Raw genomic sequence first — 26,560 nt, forward strand, 5'->3', positions numbered from 1 at the left:
CGGTGCAGAGATATTGCTGCAAGTATTCCTCCCTCTTCTTATTCTAGAAATGTAATCTAATTCTTGTCCGTGTTTTGACATAACAGGCAATATTACCTGAGTGGTGGGACACCCGGTGATGGGAGTCTCGGGATTGAGGCACTGCGTCATGTCGAAGAAGACCAGGTAGGGGTAGTCCTCCAGGCCCGAGTCCAGGCCGCACTTCCTGCCCAGAGAGTCGGTGGGCACCAGCAGCTTGCGCACGTCGCCATGGTTGATGGCTGGAATGGTACAACAAGTCCCCTTATATCGTACACCGTGCTTGACTAGACAGGCGGCTGATTGATTGGCACTCACCGAATATGCTCACGGCTACCCAGATGCCCATGAACACGATGAAGAGGCCGAGGCAGATGATGTCCGTGCAGGAGCGCCGGTGGATGGGGCCATTGAAGCTGGGGTCGTATTTAATAGGAGGTCCTGTAAACAACAAATCGCACTCTAATCATCTCATCTCATCGGTTTCAACTTAACTTTACATTTATAGCTTTGTAGCCGCCAGCGGACTGGGGAATTAATGAATTAGTTTGTGTTCCACGAATAAACAAAGAACACACAGTCAGCCTATGGCATCTCCAATCGGGGTATGTTGTGAGGCTGAAGGTAGCAAGGAGAACAAGCCAACAAGACAACACAGCCAAGCTGTTGAACTCATGTGACAAATGTCAACTGTGTACAAAGAGCATCTTCCATTGTAGTGCCGGTAGAACAAGAACAGCATTCCTACATGACTACGGCTACCTGCCGAATTCAACAGAATGGTCATCTTACACCGGGGCGATACCATAATTAGTAGAGATGTTCCGACTAGTCGGTAAAGCCGACTATCCGGCCACTATTGAAGTCGTCCATTAGTCGGCGACTAATCGGCAAAGAGCGCCGACTATCCGGCTTCTTACGTTGTATGTATTTCTCAATTATATGAATGCGGGGGAACTACATGAAATAAAAACCTTGATTATATATATATTTCAGTCTTATACATTAAAAAATGTAAAGCAATCTTTCCTTTGGTAATCAGTTTTTAAAATTACTTGCTTGTAAAGAAAACATAATTATGACATTTATTGAACAAAATTAGTACCTATCCTAATTAACATAAAAGACAACATAATATCTTCTTATCTTCAATGAACATTTATAAGTATTTCTTATTATTAAAATAAAAAGTAGATTTTTTAAATTAACAAACTCAGTTATATGTATTAAAGCAAGATTGTATGTACAAGATGCACAGTAATATATGTATATTATATATATATATATCGAAAAATTCTAAACATGAACTGTTTGGTAAAAACAAAAAAAAATGAAAAAAACATATTTCTTATAACCATACCTACATAATCTAATCAAATCAAAGTCACAATTGTGACAACCAAAAATATCATAATCTCCTTATATTTTTGAATTAAGGGTAAATCATGATGTAAGAAGACTAAAGCTTCTGCCCTTTCTGGTAGCAATCGATTTCTTTTTGTTTCATATATGTTTCCGGCCTCTGAGAACAGCCTCTCACTGTAAACAGCAGGGACTGCGGGACAGCAGAGGTACACTTTGGCCATGCGCGACATTTCAGGGTACCTACAACTATCCCCGAAACCGTAATCGGCTAGTCGGCTAGTCAGCCAAAGTCATAATCGGCACATCTCTAATAATTAGCTTTCAGATGCATCCATTGCTCATGGTTCTTCAGGAAGATATCATACATAATATGATATAGGTACTTAACTGGCGAGTAAAAATATTTAATTTAGCGTTAGTTCACCTATTCACCTACAATAATTAATGTTTAGTCATGGCATGGATTATTATCTGTATTATATTGGTGTATAACTGTTTTAGGTAGAGTAGAACTGCAGGCGATGGTTTGGCTAGATAACACCATTTAAAACTAAAATAATGTTTTGCTATAATATCAAACAGTTGGGCAGTGAATCTGATGTCATGTCGATGTTAGAGTTTAGACAAATATTATCGAAGGTTAGTTAGTTGGTGAATTAGATGCTGCACTGCAAGCGTGTAAAATAATGCTCTATGTTGTGTACGTCTCAAAGGTATTTTAAAATTAATTAGGGACAGAAGTTTGGTACAGTCGATGTTATTGTTTAAAATGTATTAATGTTAAATCAGCTAATGCGCTTGCCTTTGTTGATTATTGATGATTGTTTTAATTCATTTGTAAATTGTTAACCTCGATACAGGCTTACAATTATTACTTATAATTATTGCACTTGGCATAAATTCCAGACATTGCAAGGCTAATAGCAAGCGTTCTTTACTTATGCTAGTTATAACATATGAAGCTCTCACACAAACTGTAATGTGTGCAACCCGCATACCCTCAAAACTATGCTGCCCTCAAATTGTTGCCCATTTGGGAGGAATACTTATCTTTTCATGTTCTTGCAATGAATAATGTCTGCGAGTTGCATATTACTCGTATGTCACCAATGCACCATGAAATTATATGGTATTATAAAACTAGTAGTATTTCCTTCCATTGCTGGAGAATTTACGTTTTACGACTTCTTACGGTTCCATGTTAACTGAAATTCATTAAAAGCCATGAAAAAACTAACATATAAACCTAACCTACGTGCTATATTGTAGGACGCTGTATTTTTAGCCTAAAGTCATGGAATCAAACAAAAATATATTATAACTAAATGTGTGCAGAATGAAAACTCTTGTAAAATGTTTACCAAAATAAAGTACACACTTTTTTCATAATAAGTATACATAATATATATGTATCACAATCTAACAGCACTTCACTTGAAAACACAAAGAATCGCTAGGAAAAGCAAAATGCAATTGGTTCATTTTATCACATATTATCAGTCTAATTAATTGATTCACTTCACTGATCAGCTTTTGTCTGTACTGATTAGGCAGCAAAATGACATGTACATCTTATAGTTTAAATAGGCATCGTTGGTACATACTGATGCAACCTGTATATAATACAAGGTGGATGTAAATATTTTATTTAGCCAAGTGGGAAGTGGGAAGTGGGCTGCATGAAAAGGCTGGTAAGAGATGTAAAGTCAATACAGTGAGCTGTGAGCTCGTTAGTGAGATCCTTAAGATAACAACACTTGTTATCAGTGGCAAACTTTGTAAAAGGCTAACAAATTACTTATTAAATACACAATTGTGAGTGAAAATAAATATGACTATCAAACACATTCAAGTTTCTCAGGGCCAGTTTCCAGTTCCCACTGAGTCCCATACCATACCCATACCTAGAGTACATACTAAGTCAATTACTCCTGAAATTACATCTTTTGAATTTGCCTTCACTTAATCTTAGCTTTTTATTTAATATGACTATCAAACACATTCAAGTTTCTCAGGGCCAGTTTCCAGTTCCCACTGAGTCCCATACCATACCCATACCTAGAGTACATACTAAGTCAACTACTCCTGAAATTACATCTTTTGAATTTGCCTTCACTTAATCTTAGCTTTTTATTTAATATGACTATCAAACACATTCAAGTTTCTCAGGGCCAGTTTCCAGTTCCCACTGAGTCCCATACCATACCCATACCTAGAGTACATACTAAGTCAACTACTCCTGAAATTACATCTTTTGAATTTGCCTTCACTTAATCTTAGCTTTTTATTTAATATGACTATCAAACACATTCAAGTTTCTCAGGGCCAGTTTCCAGTTCCCACTGAGTCCCATACCATACCCATACCTAGAGTACATACTAAGTCAACTACTCCTGAAATTACATCTTTTGAATTTGCCTTCACTTAATCTTAGCTTTTTATTTAATATGACTATCAAACACATTCAAGTTTCTCAGGGCCAGTTTCCAGTTCCCACTGAGTCCCATACCATACCCATACCTAGAGTACATACTAAGTCAACTACTCCTGAAATTACATCTTTTGAATTTGCCTTCACTTAATCTTAGCTTTTTATTTCGTTTTATTGAGAAAACCAACAGTTACACAATGTAGAGTAAAATGTGTATAATTACTAAACATGTATCAATTAAATGAATATAAAAGATTACATTGGCCTGTGTGGATGGCCTGTGATAATGGATCTGGCCCGAGTAGACTAATATGGATTATGTGAATGTTATTTAATGATTTTAGGTTTGTGCCGTGTTAAATAAGTTTGATTCACTGTATGAAATGATAAAACTGTATGAAGCGGTGAATGAATAATGTTTTTAATTTGAGTCAGTGTTGCTTCAAATCAAGCAATCATGTATTGTTATGAAATGAAATGTTCCATTTTCTATAAAAAATCACATCAGCACTTCACAAAGCCATTCAAATAATTGTCTATTTTTATTGCTGAAGCTAACACTGTAGGTACTTCAACTCTCCAGTGTGGGCCCCACACATTAATTTTACATACATAAAATAATCAAATCGTTCTCATTTGGAGTAAATGAATAAATACCTCTTGAATCACTCGTCACTGCGGGGAAGCACCAATCCAGACACATTTTGCACAAATATGTTTTATTGCTATCACATAACCAAAACTTCAACACTAATTTGCACTAGATGTGTCTATAAACAAGTCTATAAAGAACACATTGACTTTAATAAATGGCAAATATTTGATATAAATATACCATGGTTTCGGACACTAACACGACTTCTTCAGGGCAGCACAGCGAAAGCACGTCTGCATCCGAAACTGCATACTACTCACCACTACTCACTCAATACATTAAGTACCTACATTATTATTTGATATAAATATACCATGGTTTCGGACACTAACACGACTTCTTCAGGGCAGCACAGCGAAAGCACGTCTGCATCCGAAACTGCATACTACTCACCACTACTCACTCAATACATTAAGTACCTACATTATTATTTGACTTAATAAAAACGCTCTCGACTGGTAAATACACATTAACGACATTTTAATCAGCAGATATTTTAATTAATTGTACGCAAAATTATAAGTTTATAAGTGAGTCACTTTCAGACATCAATCGGGTTAGAAGGTCATTGGGAACAGGACAAAGGGACGCTTAGATGGTTTGGGCATGTAGAGCGAAGGAGTGTAAGGAGAATATACGATGCAAATGTGAATGGTAGCAGAAGTCGGGGACGCCCGGGGAAGACATGGCACGACCAAGTGTCGGGCCATGTCAAGAGTCATAATAATAGAAGAGTGTGTATGAATGTGAATGAAGCAAGGAGAGTGTGGTGTGACCGAGTTGGAAACGGCGTGATGGTTCGTTCGTTAGTTAAAGTTAATAAAGAAGGGATTTCAAGTTATGCCACAATAATACACTGTGTCCGGAAACTCTAGGTACAAACGGGAAACTGGTGAATCCATTCGGAGTTCACTTTGTGGCATTACTTTTTTGATTCGAGATCGTTTTCGATTCAATTCATTTTTTAAATCGAGTCCGAGGTTGGAATTTTTAAAGTCAAATTTGAAAAAAAAATAGTTTCTAGGAGGTTCAATTAATATCGCCTGTTCAATGTCTTTTAAAATGAAGGGTATAGACCGGGCTCCAAGCGTTTCTTAACGTAGGAAGGTAGTGGGGAGGTGGAGGAGGTGGGGGAGTTCCTGGCTATGCAGATCTGGTCACCAAACACGGCTAAAGTCATTTCAAGCAGTGTTTCAATTCTAAATCGTGGTCTTACACCAGGGCGATACATTGTGGGAACAAACAAACAAACATTTCAAAAGAATAAATTGTCAAATAACACAAAATCATCAAATGTACTTCCGCACGTCAGGATTTGAACCTGCGACTGCGGATTGCTAGTCGAGATAGATAGCTCGAGGCCGTCAGATGTACTCAGATTGGGGTTGTGGTTCTCTCGCTCACCAGCGGCTAGTAATGCGAGATACGATGAGCTGAGCTGGATTTGAACCTGCGACTGCGGATTGCTAGTCGAGATAGATAGCTAGAGGCCGTCAGATGTACTCAGATTGGGGTTTTGGTTCTCTCGCTCACCAGCGGCTAGTAATGCGAGATACGATGAGCTGAGCTGGATTTGAACCTGCGACTGCGGATTGCTAGTCGAGAGCCTTATCGGAGGCCGTCAGATGTACTCAGATTGGGGTTGTGGTTCTCTCGCTCACCAGCGGCTAGTAATGCGAGATACGATGAGCTGAGCTGGATTTTGTGACGTTCATTTATCGGGACAACATTTTAGAAGATAAATTTAGTAAATCGTGTGCAATGTTAGCTGATGTTTTTAATGTGTCTCTGTCGAGATATGAATCTATATTTATTATACATACATTAATAAGATCTGCAAAACATGTTTGTTTGCTTCTCCTTTATTTATTTTAATAACTTTACTACTGTTTATTCTTTTTTCTTGTCAGTAACTTTCATGCATGTAAATGGCACTTGTACCGTTAATTAAAAATAAAGAAAAACGGTGGCATGTGTTTAGATTTACTAAATAATATGCCGCAACGAAACTTTGCTAAACTATAGTGTCGTACTTATTTCCCTGTGGTTTCACTACAGAGCGGCAACATTTCGACTACGCATGTTATAAAACGACTTATTCACTTAAATAATAATTCAAGTCGTTTAAATAAAAGGCGCAAATGTAAAATGAGTTGTCAAGGTTAAACCAGCAGAAGTTTGCATTGTACATAGATCGGAAGGCGACAAATTGAAGATTGTAAACAGTGCGCCTGCACTAAAATGTTGCTTTACTGAACCATGTATACATAATAAACTTATAATGGTAGAGATCACGTTCGTATCAATAAGTAAGTACCTACGTATGATCTCTGGATACGCTTTATATTCCTAAAAGCAATACAAATTACCTTGAAAATGTATTTATAAGAAGCTGTAGCACATTTAATAGATTATGCCCAAACATCGATGTGTTTAACACGAACATAGTGATACTGCATCTTATTTACCTAACCAAAACTTAATATTTCATTGATTTTTTTTTTAATATTTCAATTGATTAATACATTTTTGATAATTGATGTACTCTATCAGAATTGTTTGTAATAGGTATGTTGTTATGTATTTTTCTGTTATGGTTTGTTTTGTCGTTATTTTATTGGTCAATGACATAACTACTCTGATCACTGTCATATATGCACGTATAAAGACTGTTTATAACGCTAATAAATAAAATAAAATAAAATAAAAAAATATATAAGTAATAATAATAATTTTATTTCACTTACAAAAATTCGGTACTCAAATAAAAGTACCTATTACAAACAAGCCGATACTTTTATAATAAAGAAAAAAAAATGAAAAAATGCACGAATCAATAAAATCTTTATAATATGTATTGGACAACAATTACTTCGAACTAGCGCTTATAAAAACTATAAAAGTTGTTAATAGTGCAATATAAAACATTTTATAATTACGATAATAATTCACGAGTTCACTTCATAACACAAAATGATGAGTATTTGCTGTAAAAATGTACGCAACGTGTTCGACGGCAAAAGACACGAATTTCTAACTTCGTAGTTCCAAAACAAAACGGTTTAAGAACTGATGCAATACGGACAAAGAACGGAGAAGCGACGCGACGGACTGCTGTCTGCTGACTACCGACTACCAGACCAGGCCAGTAGCGCTGATCACTAATAATTACTGCAAATGATCATAACCCTAAATGTAGCTCGGTATGAGTCATTCTAAGGTGGAAAAACAGGGTTGGCAAACATTGAAAATATAAAACAATTTACAGTACAATACTAATTGGTTGCTCGAAACGCGATGTATCGGTAAACATTCCCTATATAGGTACTCGTGTGTGCGCAGCATACGCACAATTTAATAATATCTCCCATCCCTATCCTTTCTTCCCATTTCTCTTATCTTTACCTTCTTGTTAGTTCAAAGGAAAATAAAACTCTAACCAATATTAATTAGCATAAGAAACTCTTAATCTTGATTAACCTCCTACGTATAATATATTTATCTTTGTCAATACTTAAAAGGTGTTTGTTACCGCCTGTCCTATCTTCGTATATCCTGTCCTGTCTTTATATTTAAAATGGTGTTTGTTTCTATCTTCGTATGTCATGTCTTTGTATTCAAAAAATGTTTTTCCGCCTGTGCGCACTGTTTTCAATTATTATATTTTCATGCGTCACACAAATATGTATCGCGGCACATTTTTTCACAAATGCAACGGTTTTTTTAAACAATTTTAATTGAATAGGTACGTATATTTATGGTTTCGTTTTGTTATTTTCATGAAAATGCGTGTTATACTCTAATATCGGAAAAGAGGAAAAATTGCGTCAGTAAAGACGCAAAATATGTTCGTGTTATGCTCTAATATCGGAAAAGAGGAAAAGGCGTCAGTAAAAACGCTAAATATGTTCGTGTTATGCTGTAATGTCGGAACAGAGAAAAAAGGAGTCAGTAAAAACGCTATATATGTTCGTGTTATGCTGTAATGTCGGAAAAGAGAAAAAAGGCGTCAGTAAAAACGCTAAATATGTTCGTGTTATGCTGTAATGTCGGAACAGAGAAAAAAGGAGTCAGTAAAAACGCTAAATATATTCGTGCTCTGCTGTAATGTCGGAAAAGAGGAAAGAAGGGTCAGTGTAAAAACTCTAAATATATTCGTGTTAAGCTCTAATATTAAATTATCTATTCAAACCCTAAATTTCAAAACATACGCCGGCTGACACTATGTTCGTAATAACTTGCTTTTTTGCAAAATGATTCTTGTAAATTGAACTGTAATAATATAACGTGTTTATATGTTTATAAATATATGTCGTTTCAGATGTTAGTTAAAGTTACTTATATTAAGATAAATGTTTTTTCACTCTAATATTTTAAAAAGTAGATATACAAAAACATTATTTTATTACATAGTTTTATTTCCTGTAAATAAATAATTAATTCCTGTAATAATTGATGAAAATTAAAAGATAATTAATAAACAATGGTTTCATGGTAACTCACCACAATGTCAACAGAACACACCTTTAAAAGGTGATAATATGAAGTTATGAATAGTGATGAAACAAAAACTAGTTTGAATAGTATATATTATGTTAGTTTTTCATTGCTTTTAATGACTGTATATCACTTCATACCCTGTCCGGTGACATTTTTAAAAATGAAATCAAGCAATAAATGTTTGCTGCTTGCTGGAACTAGACGGAGCGTGTGTATTAAAACAATGGTAACTCACTATGTTTATGTAAACAAACATTATTATACTCGAGTGCTGCGTGTATAATTTTACACTCGGTTGCTAAATGTTCAAATGAGTAATGTATCATTTTACAAGACAAGTGTTGCTTTCCCTAGAAACTAAACACTGGCTTCCTGTTTGAGCCGAAGTAAATAGAATGTAGCTAATTCAACAAGATGTCGACACTTCTGTGTTTTACGGTAAGGATTTGCAATCGATAATCGTAGAAATACGTTGACAAAGTCAACAAGAATGTTTAAAATATGTTTATATACTGCACTATTGTTTCAATATGTAGAGCCTATTTGTGACGATAACACATAAGATAATTATTTTAAGTATAGATACAATTTTTTTGGCTTAATTGTTAGTATTTTTTTCTAATTTTATTTTGATGACAAATGGCTATTTTGTATTAGTAAGGATACAACCTAATACACAAATAATTGTTTTTAAATCATGTACAGTATGCATAAATATTAAGATACTATATACAGAACAGGTAATGTTCAATGTTCTGGTTTCAGAGCCGGCAACCTGGATGTTTATGAAGAAAACGCATTTTCAAAAAAAAAAACTCCAGACAGAAACAATTTTACTTTTTTTTTATCGACGCTTACAAATGATATAAACGAAAATAATTAAAATATAAATGGTGAAAATTAATATCTGGAATATGTATCTGTCTACGGATACATATACTGAAATTACTCATGCAATATTATCCCCTTGTACACAGCTTTGACACAATGTCACTAATACAGATTTAAAACAAAATTCAGACACTACAAAATATAACATCAACTACTTTACATAAAATTAATAACTTTATTCAGAAATTCTAATGTGTTACCACATACATATATTTAGCATTAGAACTTTTTATAAATAATATGCTGAAAAGTAAGGATAAAATTATTGTATCTAAAGAAAAGAGAGAGAGACGTTAAATTATCAACTAGCTAAATTAATTCAAAATACCTATCTTTATCTAGGTATAATTTATTTTAATAACCTTCCATTAAATTTTAAAAAATTCGCAAATATTCAGGAATTTCACCTTAAATTAAAAAAATTACCTTAAACTATTATAAGTCCAAAATATGTTCACTACTTACATCTAGAAGTAATATTGTTTAAATGTTGTGTTGTTTCTTAATAATTTATTTACCTTAATACTTACATATATATAATTGAACTAGAATTTCCTCACCAAACACAAGAGCATTGTCTCTTTATGGTGAGGAAAGGCTACTTTAATTTCTATTGTTTTATATCTTGTTTATATCCTGTATACTTATCTATGTAAAAAAATATTTTTTTCAAATATTAAATAAATAAAAAAATAAAAAAGCTTGTTAATAAAATAACTGTCTGCCTCTATAGTCGAGCTGACGTCAACTGTGTACGACTATTGAGTCTGGAAAACTCCAGATTCGACGTAATGTGGGTGCGCGTCAATCTTGCCAGTACGGCAAGATTCTACGCATGTCTATACCGCTCACCGAACCATAGCGAATCAGACACTTCCGAACTCTTCAAACATTTGAGCGATACTATTGATGATCTCTTGCCCCGCTACCCTTCGGCCGAGTTTATTGTTCTGGGGGACTTCAATGTTCATAACGAACCATGGTTGAAGTTCTCAGGCCCAACGGACTCGGCTGGCCGACAGGCGGAATCCTTTGCCATTTGCTACGGATTAGAGCAACTAGTTCAGGAGCCTACAAGGGTTCCTGATGTCCAGACTCACCGGTCCAATCTGTTAGACCTATTCTTAACTACTGTACCACACGGTTATAAGATTGACGTCACAGCGCCTCTGGGATCATCCGACCACTGCCTAGTGACGACATCAATCCCCGTTAACCCCAGACCAACCAATGAGAGGCTGAGGAGAAAAGTGTGGCACTATAGGTCAGCAGATTGGTTCGGTATGCGGGCCCATTTCAACGCTTTTCCGTGGTCAGCTGTTTGTTTTCGGACTTCGAACCCTTCAAGATGTGCCCAGGAGATTGGTGAAGTCATCAAATCGGCGATGGATGTCTTCATACAATCGACTACTAAAGAAACTGGTGTGGGCTCAAAGCCGTGGTTCAGTCGACAATGTTCCGAAGCAGTTCGACGAAAAAACGCTGCTTACCGAGCCTACAACACATCTCGAACGCCCGAAAGCAGATCAGCATACAACAAATCGGCAAAGGAATGCAAGAGAATCATTAATAGGTCAAAATTCGAACACGACCTGCAGATCAGCAAAAAGCTGGCTGCCTGCCCGCATGGCAGCAGAGCATTCTGGTCGCTTGCGGGCTCGGAATTTTCGCAAACCCAGTTTGCCACCTCTTACCAGACCTGACGGCTCACTAGCAAACACCGCCACCGAAAAGGCTAACCTATTAGGGAAAATGTTTGCGGAAAACTCGACCCTCGACGACGGAGGTGCTGTTCCGCCGTCGGTTCCTCACTGCGGCTTCTATATGAAAAAGCTGAGGATCCGGCATCGGGATGTACTCCACGTCATACGGGGGCTCGATGTTAACAAAGCTAGTGGACCTGATGGAATACCTGCCCTGGTATTGCAGAGGTGTGCTGCGGAAATAGTTTCAGTTTTGACAAAGCTCTTAAAAATGTCCCTGAAGTGAGGCACTGTGCCCTCTGGTTGGAAAAAAGCGGTCATTCACCCTATTCCCAAGAAAGGTGACCGCTCCAACCCGGCCAACTACCGCCTCATAGCGATCACATCAGTTCTGTCCAAAGTGATGGAACGTGTGATCAACGACAAACTGTTCACATACCTCGAGAAGAACAAAATTATCAACGACCGTCAATACGGATTCCGGCGGAACCGCTCGTGCGGTGATCTTCTCGCGTATGTGACGCATGTTTGGGGGTGGTGCCTGGAACGTCACGGTGAGACCCAAACGGTCGCACTAGACATATCCAAGGCCTTTGACCGGGTCTGGCACCGAGGACTTGTCAATAAATTGCCTTCTTACGGACTTCCCGCATCCCTGTGTACGTGGATTGCTGACTTTTTAAGGGATAGGTCGATTCAGGCGGTTGCTGACGGTTTCACCTCTTCCTCGCACTCCATAAATGCTGGCGTCCCACAGGGATCTGTTCTGTCTCCGACTTTGTTTTTGTTGCACATCAATGACCTTTTGACATGTGCACCGATTCATTGCTACGCGGATGACAGTACAGTTCATGATAGCTTTTTTTTGACAAGCCCCCAAAGGGCACACAAACTCCAACGGCTCGGAGGGCTTTGAAGCAGAGAATGGACGGTTATCTCGAGAGTATTTCCTCCTGGGGTAAAAATAATCTCGTCGAATTTAATGTTTCAAAGACCCAATCCTGTCTGATTACGTCTAAAAGGGATCCAAATGATAATCTAGTCTCCTTCAACGGAAACAATCTTCCGAACAGGCCTTCCATTGATATGCTTGGTGTAACTATAAGTGACCAGCTCAGGTACGGGGGCTCCATCGAAGCCAGAGTAAAGTTGGCCTCTCAGAAGCTGGGCGTACTGTACAGGGCCCGCAGATACTTTAATAGTACACAACTGCTGACCCTGTACAAATCGCAAGTGCGCCCTACTGTCGAATTTGGCAGCCATCTCTGGTCCGGAGCCCCTAAATACCTGAAAAAAAACCCTTGACTCTGTGCAAAAACGGGCGGTCCGTTTGATAGATTCCCCAATCTTAACACACGGACTGCAATCTTTAGAGCACAGGCGTCAGGTAGGTATGCTGTCCTTGTTCTATCGGTATGACAATGGAAGATGCTCTGAGGAACTAGCGTCATTGATCCCTTCGGCACCGGTGCGTAGTCGGGATACACGCCAAACGCGCGCCCAACATTTGTACACGGTTGACATTTGTCACATGAGAACGGGTCGCTTCTACGATTCGTTCTTAAGTTCAACAGCTCGGCTGTGGAACGAACTGCCGGCATCTGTGTTTCCTCCCTCCTACAACATGGGACTCTTCAAGACCCATGTTCACTCCTTCCTCTCCACAATAAGACCCTCCACACAGCATCCCCAAAGATGACATAGGCCCTGAGGGAAATTATTTTCTTCAGGGCCTCCTGTGTAGAGTTAATATTAAAAAAAAAACTCTAGATTTAATTATTTTATGAAAGCGAAATATGTAATGTACTCAATAAATAGGATGATTGCAAAGTTGTAAAAAGGAATCCTACTGTGAACAACGCTAAAACTAATACTAAAATATCATTGAATATTATAATTAAATAAAAGTAGTCTTCAACCGGTTGCAAACGAGATTTAAATATTAATAACAAATCTACCAGGCTGAAAACATAAATGATATAAAAACAGAATCGGGCCAAGTACATTTCCTTGAGATACTCTCGTGTTCTTACCTCTATCGGGTATTATATGACAAGTTTGGAACTAAGCTGACAATTGTCTCAATTATGCGACTATTAATTATAGCGGAGTTTTTGAATTGTTCTGGAAAATGTCTCTTTTTAAAAGAAACATTAAAAATATGTTGCAATGGAATTAATCTTTAATCTTAGGACGGGTGGTTGTCTCACACCAGGGTGTAACAGCACTACCCGAAGTATCAGCACTATCAGCGAATCCTAAGCATATTTAGAGTAAAAAATGCAATTGTAGTTTCGAAACACTGAAGAAAAGACAATACTAATAAATGTAAACGAAACAGGACACAACACGAAAAGAAAATGGTCGTAATTGGGATTCGAACCCAACTCGCCCAAAGGGACCTAATTATTTTAATTCATTTTAGTCCATTTCATCTTTCAAATTCAGAATTAACAATTAATATATCTATTCTCTGTAAATGTCATGTATATTGGAAATAATATTATCTTCAACTAATTTCATCCATATTTTTGGTTCATCATTTTTGAATGATTACAAAGTTCGAGCAAATGTATGTATAGCTAGAAAGTATCAATTTTTATTTATGTGAGACACATATCCACTTTTTCCATTTTATTGGAATAACTTTTGTAGGTTATACCAATCAATGTAATATACAATTGAAGAAGAGGATAATACTAAGAAAAGTAATTTCAATAAAAGTGAATCTATGTTTCCGTCACACATCGCCACAGATACTCTTCTCTATATAAATAGAAGATGATACTATTTCTGTATAGGTATGCGTATATGTATAAAGCGTGCGTGAAATAAAATCATATGACAGTATAGGTATAGAGAGTGTTGTTGCGGCCAGTCGGCCAGTGTCAGAGTTCAGAGACCCAGTCCAGATCCTGTGCACCGCACGAGATAGTGCCGACATGTATAAAAGCCAAAAGGAACCGATTTCAGAAATAGACGGAGGCTCGGATTAGCTCAGTGGCAATGCTTGAGACTCGCTATTATTGTTGTACGGACAACAGAGGCTTATTACCAAAAATATTATAATTAAAATAATTGTTTATCTGTTCTTACATATTTATAATATGAACCTCCTTTAATATAAGTTTTATCACCCTACTGTGGAACTTGAGTAATTTTTTTGGCGCTTTGACCCATTCAGAGATAAGAATAAGTAACCCTAATAACACGTGTAGGACACTTGTACACTTTTAGCCCATCAAATAGGGGAGCAACAAGCAACTGGCCCAAACAGTCAGTTGTCCGACGACATCCGTGAAGTCTGTGTTTCAATTTGCGAATCCTTACTCAAGGTAGTCTCAAGAGGAAGCCGGCAGTACATTTACAGTCGATGTCACTGGCGTGAGCGTCCAGTACAATCCTTGCCCAAGGTACTCTCAAGAGGAAGCCGGCAGTACATTTACAGTCGATGTCACTGGCGTGAGCGTCCACTACAATCCTTGCCCAAGGTACTCTCAAGAGGAAGCCGGCAGTACATTTACAGTCGATGTCACTGGCGTGAGCGTCCAGTACAATCCTTGCCCAAGGTACTCTCAAGAGGAAGCCGGCAGTACATTTACAGTCGATGTCACTGGCGTGAGCGTCCAGTACAATCCTTGCCCAAGGTACTCTCAAGAGGAAGCCGGCAGTACATTTACAGTCGATGTCACTGGCGTGAGCGTCCAGTACAATCCTTGCCCAAGGTACTCTCAAGAGGAAGCCGGCAGTACATTTACAGTCGATGTCACTGGCGTGAGCGTCCAGTACAATCCTTGCCCAAGGTACTCTCAAGAGGAAGCCGGCGGTACATTTACAGTCGATGTCACTGGCGTGAGCGTCCAGTACAATCCTTGCCCAAGGTACTCTCAAGAGGAAGCCGGCAGTACATTTACAGTCGATGTCACTGGCGTGAGCGTCCAGTACAATCCTTGCCCAAGGTACTCTCAAGAGGAAGCCGGCAGTACATTTACAGTCGATGTCACTGGCGTGAGCGTCCACTACAATCCTTGCCCAAGGTACTCTCAAGAGGAAGCTAGCAGTACATTTACAGTCGATTTCACTGGCGTCAGCGTCCAACACAATTGTCTTCAATAATTAATTATTTGAATTTATATATAAAAAATGAAATACAGGTGTAAATAACTTACCATAGTCCTTTTCCGGCAAATCCGAACTCGACATCTTGTAGTTTGTATTTCTTTCTAATAACGACAAGAACTTTTACACTTGTAGTTTGGCAAATTGCATTACGAGATTGGTTCATTAATTAGTTGTTGAGTAAATGGAGTCCAGTAGTTGTGATCGCGCGGAACTGAAAGAAAAGGTAAACATCGATAAATAAGATGACTCCATTTATTGGATTGCGTTTTGACAGCGAATGTTTTATAAACTGACGCGTCACATTATCATCCAGAATACTTATTGTCTCTGTGCTGGCAGCGTAATTCTGCTTGAATGAACTTTGGAACTCGGATTTCCTTTGAATTTAAGTATCATCTTCAAAATTGGAACTGATCGTGTGGAGAATTCAGACAAGCGATAAAGTACCTTACTTATCAAAAACACTAATTTCGATTTAATATGATTTAAGATTTTCAAGGCCAAAAGTATTTTTGTTATATGTTTTTGGGGTGTTATGCCGTGTTGCGCTAACTCCTTCTTTAGCCAACGTTTCGGACAGCATTGCAGTGTCCATCATCAGGGCAGATGTGTTATTGTTACAGTTAATAACACATCTGCCCTGATGATAGACACTGCAATGCTGTCCGAAACGTTGGCTAAAGAAGGAGTTAGCGCAACACGGCATAACACCCCAAAAACATATAACAAAAAAAACTTATTTCGGTTGTCTATGATGTACCTGAAATTCCTGCGTGAAATCTGGTTCAATGAACTCAAATTAGCTTTGAATTGATTTCAAAAATGGAACTAATATGTGAAGAATTCAGACAAGCGATAAAGTGTAGCCCCCTAAATAATATTATATCAGGAAGATTTTAATTGTCATTTTCAATTTAGCGGCTGCGCTATAAATTATTATTTTGTTTTTATTTTATGTATTTATTATTATTTTACATTTTCGATCGGTCAGTGGATGAGTTGGCATCGTGTTTGAGTCCCACCCAGGCGTCGTACGTTCGTTTCCTCGGCGTCCATCACGACACAAGCAATATTTGCCGCTTACTGTGGTGGTAGTAGAAGATTTTCAAATATTGTTAGGTTATTCGTAACCCGGGAATGTTAGTCTTTAAATTTAATAAAAATTACGTAACAGATTTGAGATGTTGTTCGATTTTTATGTATTTTTTATCCCAAAGATGTCAAAATAGTGACGGAACTCGTAGTAAACTGGTGGGAAATTTTCTGAATGAAATAAAAACTAAATAAATAATGCGAGTACTTCGGTATAATTTATTTATTAATTTAAACGCCATGTATAAAGATTTTCAGGAAATCCGTGCGGCGCTCGGTCAAACTTTAATTTCCTGAAAAAATTCTAATTATCGAAAAAAATAAAAAAATCGTTTTCAGCTACAACAATATCAATAAATCCATGATTGTAATATTAGCACACAGAGGTCACGAGCCACCACTGTCTGATACATATGTTACATCGACTGGAATTCCTAATTTATAATAAATAAATCTTAGAAATGTATGCTGCATTCTCTTGATTATTAATCTTATACAATGGAGCCCAGATTGTCGAATTATAATATTTCTACTATTGTCGACAGTCAAAACGTTTGCAAGTGACTTTATGTGTATTACGCACCTGGCTGTTCATGTCTGGTCACCAAACAAACAAACAACGTTTCGATTCTGAAAGGTGGTCTTACACCAGGGCGATACTGAGAGTTATCTTCAGATAGAACAAAACAGTGACAGTTATTTAGATTAGGGTAGGTTTGTTAGCTTTCTTAACTTTTCGTCAATGGAACAAGTCTTTTTCACGTCAATTGTCAAACACACCTGATGTTCATTCAAATTAAGGGAATCTCAACATAGTATATAATAACACAAACATTATTATCAAGCATTTCATATTTTGTAGCACTGCCAATTTTATTTCAGGCGTTAATCTAAATACTAAATATTTGCGACGGGATCCCCACGGCCCTATGAAGAAAAAAATCCTAAGAGTGCGTATAAACAGGACAAACATTTCCGAGAACCGAGCTACGAATTACGGGGAAGGAAGGAAGCAAACGGTTGCTTCGAATTCAAACTTATCTAATAACCACAGACATAGGAATTAATAGACGAGAAGATAATGGCGAGGGGTAAAATCAACTGTTGAAGAACGAAGGGAGTGAAGCTGACTGTGATTCGTCAATAAATAAATCTTACAGTAAATAGGCATCTCGCATTATAATATCACCATTTACTTCTTAAAAGTAAAATATGCTTTTGAATGAATAGAAATTTTTACATGGGAGCGCAAATTACTCGCCACGTTATGAACAAATTTGCGAAGTCCAAATTCGGCAAAAAAATTCGGTTCTATTTTCAGAGTCGAATATTTCGTTTAAGTATTTAGTTAAGACACTTTTATAAATGTTCATAATTTACTTCCCAGCAACCAACCAGCTTTGTGTTTCGCGTCCAGACGTTTCTCGATGTGATAGTATATGTTTCTAAAACTGATGCATATTATACGATGTGAATATGCTTAAAATAAAGTAAAATAATGCTTATATATGGAATGTAATACGACAATTGGGTTTATTCTCTTTTTCACATCTATTTTTACAAGTTTTCATAGTACAAGTCAACATTTTGCCGTGTTATTTCGTAAAATGAACCGATGATTCCTCGACCATAGTTCGCACAAGAATGATGACGTCACGTTTTCAAATTTCACTTGAGGCCATACGCGAGCACAGCCGGCTCCAATGGAACCGGTATGGGGAGTGGGGATAATACGCTTTTAATCACTTAGGGCAGGTCTACTAATATTCATATGTCTATGGTAGCAATAATGGAACTGTACATATTAATTGTAGTTTTTCTGGAATTTTTTTGACCAATTCTTTCCAATTTTCTTTCGTGTATTGTCAAACAAAAGGGTGTCGAAATTGAGGTGAAACTACTAGCATATCTGGCACAGAATAATTATTTATTTTAAACGTTTATATTATCTGCTGTCGATTTTATTTCATACATAAGGCGTCTATGGTGAAATGGTAAGAACGTCAAACTCGTAGCATGTCTTCCTACGGTGTCCCGACTTTTAATAACGCGTCATAGTGAAATGGTAAGAACGCCAAAATTGTAGCATGTCTTCCTACGGTGTCCCAACTTTTAATAACGCGTCATAGTGAAATGGTAAGAACGCCAAACTTGTAGCATGTCTTCCTACGGTGTCCCGACTTTTTAAAACGCGTCATAGTGAAATGGTAAGAACGCCAAACTTGTAGCATGTCTTCCTACGGTGTCCCGACTTTTAATAAAGCGTCATAGTGAAATGGTAAGAACGCCAAACTTGTAGCATGTCTTCCTACGGTGTCCCGACTTTTAATAACGCGTCATAGTGAAATGGTAAGAACGCCTCACTTGTAGCATGTCTTCCTACGGTGTCCCGACTTTTAATAACGCGTCATAGTGAAATGGTAAGAACGCCAAACTTGTAGCATGTCTTCCTACGGTGTCCCGACTTTTATTAACGCGTCATAGTGAAATGGTAAGAACGCCAAACTTGTAGCATGTCTTCCTACGGTGTCCCGACTTTTAATAACGCGTCATAGTGAAATAGTAAGAACGCCAAACTTGTAGCATGTCTTCCTACGGTGTCCCGACTTTTAATAACGCGTCATAGTGAAATGGTAAGAACGCCTCACTTGTAGCATGTCTTCCTACGGTGTCCCGACTTTTAATAACGCGTCATAGTGAAATGGTAGGAACGCCAAACTCGTAGCATGTCTTCCTACGGTGTCCCGACTTTTAATAACGCGCTTGAAGTAATCTATGGATTACTAGGGTTGCATGGAATCAGCAACCTAATGTACAGTATTGTGTTGAGTTGTATTTTTTCTGATTCGTGTTTCATGTCAGCCTTCGATGATTCATATAAATTCTTTATATTTATCTAATGATGACAATGAGCTGTGCAAACATACTCAGCTTAATCCCAAGTAATGACTAATTGACGATATCTTTATTTACCATTTACTACTTTATTTATCAGCACTAATAAGCGGGATTACCCCCGGAGCACGGAGAAAACTATTATTGCCGAGCAGTGGCGTTACGACCCGACCGTACATACTGACTGGACTAGAATGTAATTGCAATGCATACAAACAATATTATGTTCTTTTAATTATTATTATGTTCAGTAGAACAATATGGAGCTTGAGAAGCCAAACATTTTTCTTCACGCAGTTTTCCCGTAGAGAATGCACCGCCGAACAACTCGGTCTTTGCACATACTGCTTGCTTCATTCACATTCATACATCGTCTCACACATACTCTCCTGTTATTCTGACTCTCGACATGGCCCGACCAAGTATCTGGTTCACTTGATCGCGCCGTGTCTTCCTTCTGTGTCCGTGGCGGGCGGACGGGCAGGCGGCCGCGTGACGGACATCGATCGGGTGGGCGGTGTGGATATGAATTATACACAAATTTACAGTTTTATTCCGAGTTTGATGAAATTTTGCACACTTGACCTTCAAAATGTACACTTTTTTCGATTTCGCCTCATAATTGATTTATCTTCCGAACTCCAAGAGAACCTTTCGATTTCGAGAAAGGATGGGGGCTAATGTTACACTGCTAAACAGAAAACATTTTACATAGGCCTCGCGAAATTTGAAAAACAGACATTGACCCTTTTAGAAGCAAGCCACCGAAATAATAACGTTATTGGGAGTGTACACGTACTGCACAACACTTATGGCCTATACTCAAATTATCTAATACCCAATCTGTTTCAGTCAGAACAAAAATAAAACAATTTACAAGCTATTTTTTTTACTTACCTACCAGTAGGTAAATATTCAAAAAATGACTTGTAATCTCACAAACTAGAAAAAATGATCACCACGCAAAACACAAGCGTGTCTAAACACTGACAACATTGATTATAAAAGCGAATGTAATAAAAACCTAGCGAGCAAAACTTCAACAAACGACTTATTTGACGTTGGAAATAGTGTGAGTATAGAGTATACACGTATACAGTCTACTGAACGACTGAATTATTTGAACGAGCATTTGACAGAAAATGTAATGGTTCCGATTAGCAGATTGTGCGATACCAAAAAGTAGTATTGGGTTATTAAATAAATGACCGATAGATTTTCAGATAATAATGCTTACAAACGAGAGAATCGATCAATCGATGATATTGAATAAGTGTGATGGTGACAGATGAATGCAGGATGTACTGTACGGTACATGCAGAGATAAGCCGATAAGGCATATCAACATGTTGAGTGGTTTGATCGAATCGCGATATGTTGACATTGTATTTATGTGTGTGCATTTATAAACATGTTGTTTTGATTGAAATGCTTCACTGGTCTTGTCTTCACCTGGCTTTCCTGTCTTTGGTCCTGTGGCGAATCGTCTACGAGGGTGTCTGATGAAACATAAGCCTACCCTGTTCGCAGTCCGATGTAAACCCTTACACTTAGTTGTGTTTTCTCAAAACATAATATTATTTATTTATTAATTCACGGCCTTTTTTGAGGCTATAACACAAGAATATTAAGAAATATGCATTATTTATTATACATAACTGAATTGCTTCATTAACACCATTTTATATTTGTTTAAAGATAAATTGAAGATGTCCACTGACTTGGTATAATTGTTTCCCTCCATTAGTATTCTGGGCAAAGAGGAATACATATGGTAGTTAGTCCCAGAATTTATACACTGAAGCTTATCAATTTTTTCAATACCGGACTATCAACTAAATAATTTAGAATTTTATATAGAAATACCGAGTCAGTGAATATTCTTCCGTTTGACAATTTGAGCATATTCATATAATTAAACAGAGTGTTGTAGTTCAACATAATTGCTGGAATGCCCATTTTGAAATGTATGAAACGTAAGAATTTGTTTTGTATTCTTTCAACAGTTATTATAATGTGTATAACTGTGTCAGTGTCTGTGACAGGAGAATTGTACTCAACTTGACTTCTTACAAAGGTAAAATACAATAATTTAATACACTTTATGTTGTATGGTATCTATTGTGCATTTGCGAGCTTCGGGGAATATCTTCTCCATGCCTCGTCAACTGAGGGTGTAAAGTACCTGGGGGATGCTTTTTTTCTACCCGATGAGTGGGCTGCCTATAGCAACTTATAGGACTGTAATACTATTTTTTTTGTATTTTTTATTTTTTTTTGTCTGTAGGTATTTTTTTAAATTTTTTTATTTTATTTATATTTTTTTTGTAAAAGATTTTTTTTATTATGATTGTTATATATTATTTTAAATTAATGTGTTTGTAAAATTTATACTATATTTTTTGTATATCTGGTTGCAATTTAATTTTTTATTTGAGTCAACTCATCAAGGGGGGAAGGTAATAGAGACTGGGAATGGATAGGTGGGTTTGTCGTCGGGACTTGAGCGCCCGAGACATGCTATGCTTGGGTTTGTGTGCATAGGAAGTTTCGCATAGAATGATTTGGCTAATTCTACCACATGTGTTTTAAATGGGGGGATTTTCGTGCCTGAATTAATAATGCTATTTCGGACAAACCAAGGGCTTTTGGTATATCTTCTAAGTGTGACATTCTGGAATGAGGCAAGACGTTTTGTGTTTCCAGTGCCCCAAATGGGTGAGGCGTATGACATGATAGGGCGTATTTGTGTTTTGTAGATGAGTAGTTTGTTTTGTATGGAAGTTTTTGAGTTTGAGTGAAGCAACGGGTAAAGGGCGTTGGATGTTTTTTTAGCTTTTGTGAGAGTGTTATTTATGTGTTTTGTCCATGTGAGTCGTCTGTCAAGTGTAACTCCAAGATATTTGCCCGATTTTTGCCATGGTATAGTTTGGCCGTACATCGTTATTTCCTCTCGCGGAGCCCGGCCGCCCTTTCTACGAGAGAAAAAGACGGCCACGCTCTTTGAGGGATTCACGTCTATACGCCATTTATCGTACCAATCTTGGAGTGAGTCTATGTTTTTTTGGAGTCGGTATGTAATCATTCTGGGTGAACAGTATCTAACCATAACTGTGGTATCATCTGCGTACAGAGCTTTGTGAGAATTTGAATTTTCAGAGAGGGGAATGTCGTGGGTGTAGACATTGAAGAGGATTGGAGAAAGCAGAGAGCCCTGCGGGACCCCTGCTGTCATGAAACGTTTTATTGAAAGAGCGCCACCGTATTTTACTTGAAAAGTACGTTGGTGTAGAAATGATTTGAAGGCACCGAGTAGTTGGGGATCGATGCCTGTTTCGTGGAGTTTGAGAAGCAGGCCGTTTATCCATACTTTATCGAAAGCTTTGGCTATGTCCAGGAAAATGGCGCCAGTTGATCGCTTGGTATTGAAGCCTCCGATGATAATTTCGGAGACTCTGAGGAGTTGATGGAGGGTGGAGTGATTTGATCTAAAGCCGTGTTGCTCTTCAGGTAATGTTGAAACCTCGTCAATGTGCTTGAGGAGCCGTGTCAAAAGGATCTGTTCGTAGATTTTACCAATATTTGATAGAAGGCTGATTGGACGGTGATTTTCGCAGAAGAGGGGGTCTTTTCCCGGTTTTGGGATGAGAATGACGTGCGCGTGTTTCCAGTTTTTCGGGAAATAGCGCAGTCTGAGGGCTGTGTTGATTAGATTTACTATCGCTAGTATTCCTTTTTGGGGGAGGGCTTTAAGAGCGAAGTTTGTGACGCCGTCGGGGCCGGGGGCTTTTTTATTTTTCCGGCTTTTTATAGCGCGGATAACCTCGGCTGGGGTAGTAAAATGTATGTTTGTATTGGGGAGATTATTTAAAACATTATAATTTTGCGGTTGACATTTGCAATGTGATCTAGATCGGCGTGTTTGAAGCTGGGGCTGAATTGATTTTCAAGACTGTCAGCGAACGCCTCCGCTTTGTCTTGATCGTCGAAGACGAGACCGTTTTCGGCGTGAATGGGGTGGTTAGGGGTAGGGGTGGCTTTTAGAGTTTTGGATAATTTCCACAGAGTTTAAATAATAATAGATAAATCCACAGTCCTGTGGATTTATCTCTTGAATTTTCAAATTCCAGGTGAAATTTACGTGCTCTTGAAGTTTTTTTCTGATGAGGGCTTGGATTCGATTTATAGAAGTTTTCAAGGTGGGATTTTGATATTTTTGCCAGTGGCGGCGTAAGATATTTTTTGTTTTAATTAGGTCTTTTACTGAATTTGGGAGGTTTTCCTTGAAATTTATCGGGGGGGGTGAGGGGAGAGGTTTTGAGGCCTCGTCAATTGCGGACATTATTGTCTTCGCGAATTCGTCAACCGCTGTATCTAAATCTGAGGGATTTTTAATGTGGGGATTTATGGATATTTTTTCCTCGACTCTGTGCGAAAAGTAGGTCCAATCAGTTTTTTTGTTTATTTTTGCAGGGGATTCAGAGAATTCGTTGAGAGTTAGCAACACGGGGTTATGGTCGGAGGAAAGGTCGCAGATGGTTTCGATACTGTATGCCCAGGATGATTTGTGAAAAATGGCGATGTCTAGTACGTCAGGTCTGTGTCCGATGCTAGAGAAAAATGTTGGCTCTATGGGTCCTGCAATGTTTATGTCGGGGTGAGAGTTGGCAAAGTCATGTAGGATACGTCCGTTTTTGTTGGTGAGCCTACTATTCCAATCGGGGTGTTTTGAGTTAAAATCCCCCGCTAGAATAGTAGGCGTTTGTCCATCGAGAAGTAATTCAAGATCCGACTTTTGTAAAGTCTGAACAGGTGGGTTGTAAATTGAATTAATTCTCAATGGACCTGAATGTTTTGTGAATACAGTGATGGAGGTACTTTCAATGGTAGTCAGGGGGGGGGGTGATGTTGTGTTTGTGGGCGATTTTAGTTTTCACGAAGACGGCTGTGCCACCGCCTCGTGAGTGTAAACGGTCGTTTCGGTACAGTGTGTAGTTAGCGATTTTTGGTGTGTGTGAGGGATTTAGGTGTGTTTCATTTATGAGTATTATGTCTAAATTATGTGTGTTGGTGAAAATTCGCAATTCGTGCATGTTTTTGTCAAGACCATTGGCATTCCAGAATGCCAAACGTAGCGCGGAGGGCTTGGTAGAATTAGCCATTTAATTAGTTAAGAGGGCAATGATTTGAGGGGCTGCTATAAAGAGAATCGAGAGGTAGTCTGCCGGCGAGGTGGCAGATTGGAATTTAGGGAGTAGATCAGCGATGAGTTCGCCGATCTTTGAAAAGAAGTTATTTTTAAATATGTCTGAGAAACTAAAGGGGGTAGCTGAGGGCTGGGGGGTGGGGTTGACGGAGAGGGGGGAGGTTGGAGGGGGGAAGGGGAGAGGGGATGGGGAAGGAGGGGTGATTTGGTGGCGGGGGTTTAATGTCTGAGCATAGGAGGTGGATGGTTGGACTGGGCGGGAGGTGAAAGTGATTTGGGGAGGTACCTCAGTTCGACGGGGCATGGATGTGGAGGGTGCAGGGCGTTTCGGACAGTCTTTGAAGTTGGCCGGGTGAGGGGCGGCGCAGTTGGCGCAGGCAGCCGGGCCGTCCTCTCTCTGCTTGAGACAGGTGGCGGTGAAGTGTGGCCCCGCGCATTTGACGCAGCGGGGGGGGAGATGGCAGCCTTTGGCGGAGTGGCCGAACAGTTGACAGCGATGGCATTGAGTAGGGGCTGTTTTGTGGTCGAGGAATTCACATTTTATGCGTAAATGAAAGATGTGTGTGAGATTGAAGATTTTCTTGCCCTCTTCGCCGTGAGTCAGCTGCACGAGGACCATCGGGACGTTAGTGCGGTCGGGTCCCGACCTCATCCTGGAGACGGTGATGGCCGGGAGACCAAGGTCCTGGAGTTCGAGGAGAATCTCCTCCTCTGAGATCTGGGTAGGGATTCCCCTCAGAACTGCCCTAGTGGTCTTGTCCTCGTGCAGCTCGAAGGTGTGGAAGTCAGTTTTTGTTTCGTCTAGTATTTTTGTGGATAGTCTGAAGCTGGAGGAGTCGGCGGTGTGGACCACCACGCCCGTCGGGATAGCTTCGGCGTGGGATATACGCACACCGGCGTTCTCCAGCTTCTTCCTCAGTGTGTTCCAGTTTGAATCTGACTTTATGATGATGGGCGGGATTTTAATGGGGCGTCGGGCGGGAGTCGGGGTGGTGGTGGTGGTTGTTAGGTCTGTGTCGGCTCCGTCAGTGGTGATTGTGTCAGAGTTGGTGTCATCTGAGGAAGGCGGGGCCAGGGTCTGGAAGCGGTTGGTGGTAGCGAGGGTCTGAGGAGGCGTGGGCGGTTTTGTTTTAATTGGATTATTCGGTGTGGTCCAAAGGGGCGGGAAGTCCTTGGATGGTGATGAAGGTAATGCAGTGCGGCTTGCCAGGCTGTGGTCGGCGGAGGTGGATCGGTGGAGGTGGAGGCGGAGGTGGTGGGCGGTTGGGTGGCGATGGGCGGGGTTTTTCGTGGGGTGCCTGAGAGGTAGGTGGTGGCCGAGGGGTTTACCCCATCTGGGTAGAAGGTCACCTTTCGTTGGGGGGTTTTTGTGACCGTTCTTGACATGTTATTGATGAATGTCTGGAGAGCCTCAATTGGAGGATCCAGCTTCTCCAGTTCCAGGAGGTATGTTTCCATGTCGATGTCAGTGGGTAGTGATGCAGGTCAGGAAGGTTTCGGCAGGTTAGGGCGGGGCACGGGTAGGTCGTAGGGCAGAGTAGGATGGAGAACGTGGTCAGGGAGCGCAGGTGGTCAGTGGTGTGTGTCGCCAGGATGGTTGGACTGTACAGTATTTGAGGTACAGACTTTGACCTTGACTTGTGGACTCAAATAAAAAATTAAAATTGCAATCAAATATACAA

General features: G+C 39.0%; 1 protein-coding gene across 6 annotated transcripts in view; it reads right to left on the reverse strand.

Moving 5' to 3' along the window:
- The window catches only part of Ctl2 (Choline transporter-like 2), a 123,558-nt gene that overhangs the window by 64,980 nt on the left and 32,018 nt on the right, over window positions 1-26,560 (reverse strand). For 2 of the 6 annotated variants that reach the window (XM_089643207.1, XM_089643202.1), the window contains exons 1-4: window positions 7,409-7,684; window positions 4,472-4,596; window positions 337-459; window positions 97-260 (exon numbers count right to left, since the gene is read on the reverse strand). In XM_089643207.1, the coding sequence (XP_089499333.1) occupies window positions 97-260; window positions 337-459; window positions 4,472-4,517 (333 nt within the window). In that variant the 5' untranslated portion in view covers window positions 4,518-4,596; window positions 7,409-7,684. Of the gene's footprint in view, window positions 1-96; window positions 261-336; window positions 460-4,471; window positions 4,597-6,502; window positions 6,553-7,341; window positions 7,362-7,395; window positions 7,685-15,732; window positions 15,897-26,560 lie in introns of those variants that run through there. The other 4 variants (XM_089643203.1, XM_089643205.1, XM_089643204.1 and 1 more) reach the window with 4 other exon arrangements.

The sequence above is a fragment of the Hesperophylax consimilis genome, chromosome 19, assembly GCF_061612785.1.
Source record: "Hesperophylax consimilis isolate HC1 chromosome 19, BYU_Hcon_1.0, whole genome shotgun sequence".
NCBI lineage: Eukaryota > Metazoa > Arthropoda > Insecta > Trichoptera > Limnephilidae > Hesperophylax > Hesperophylax consimilis.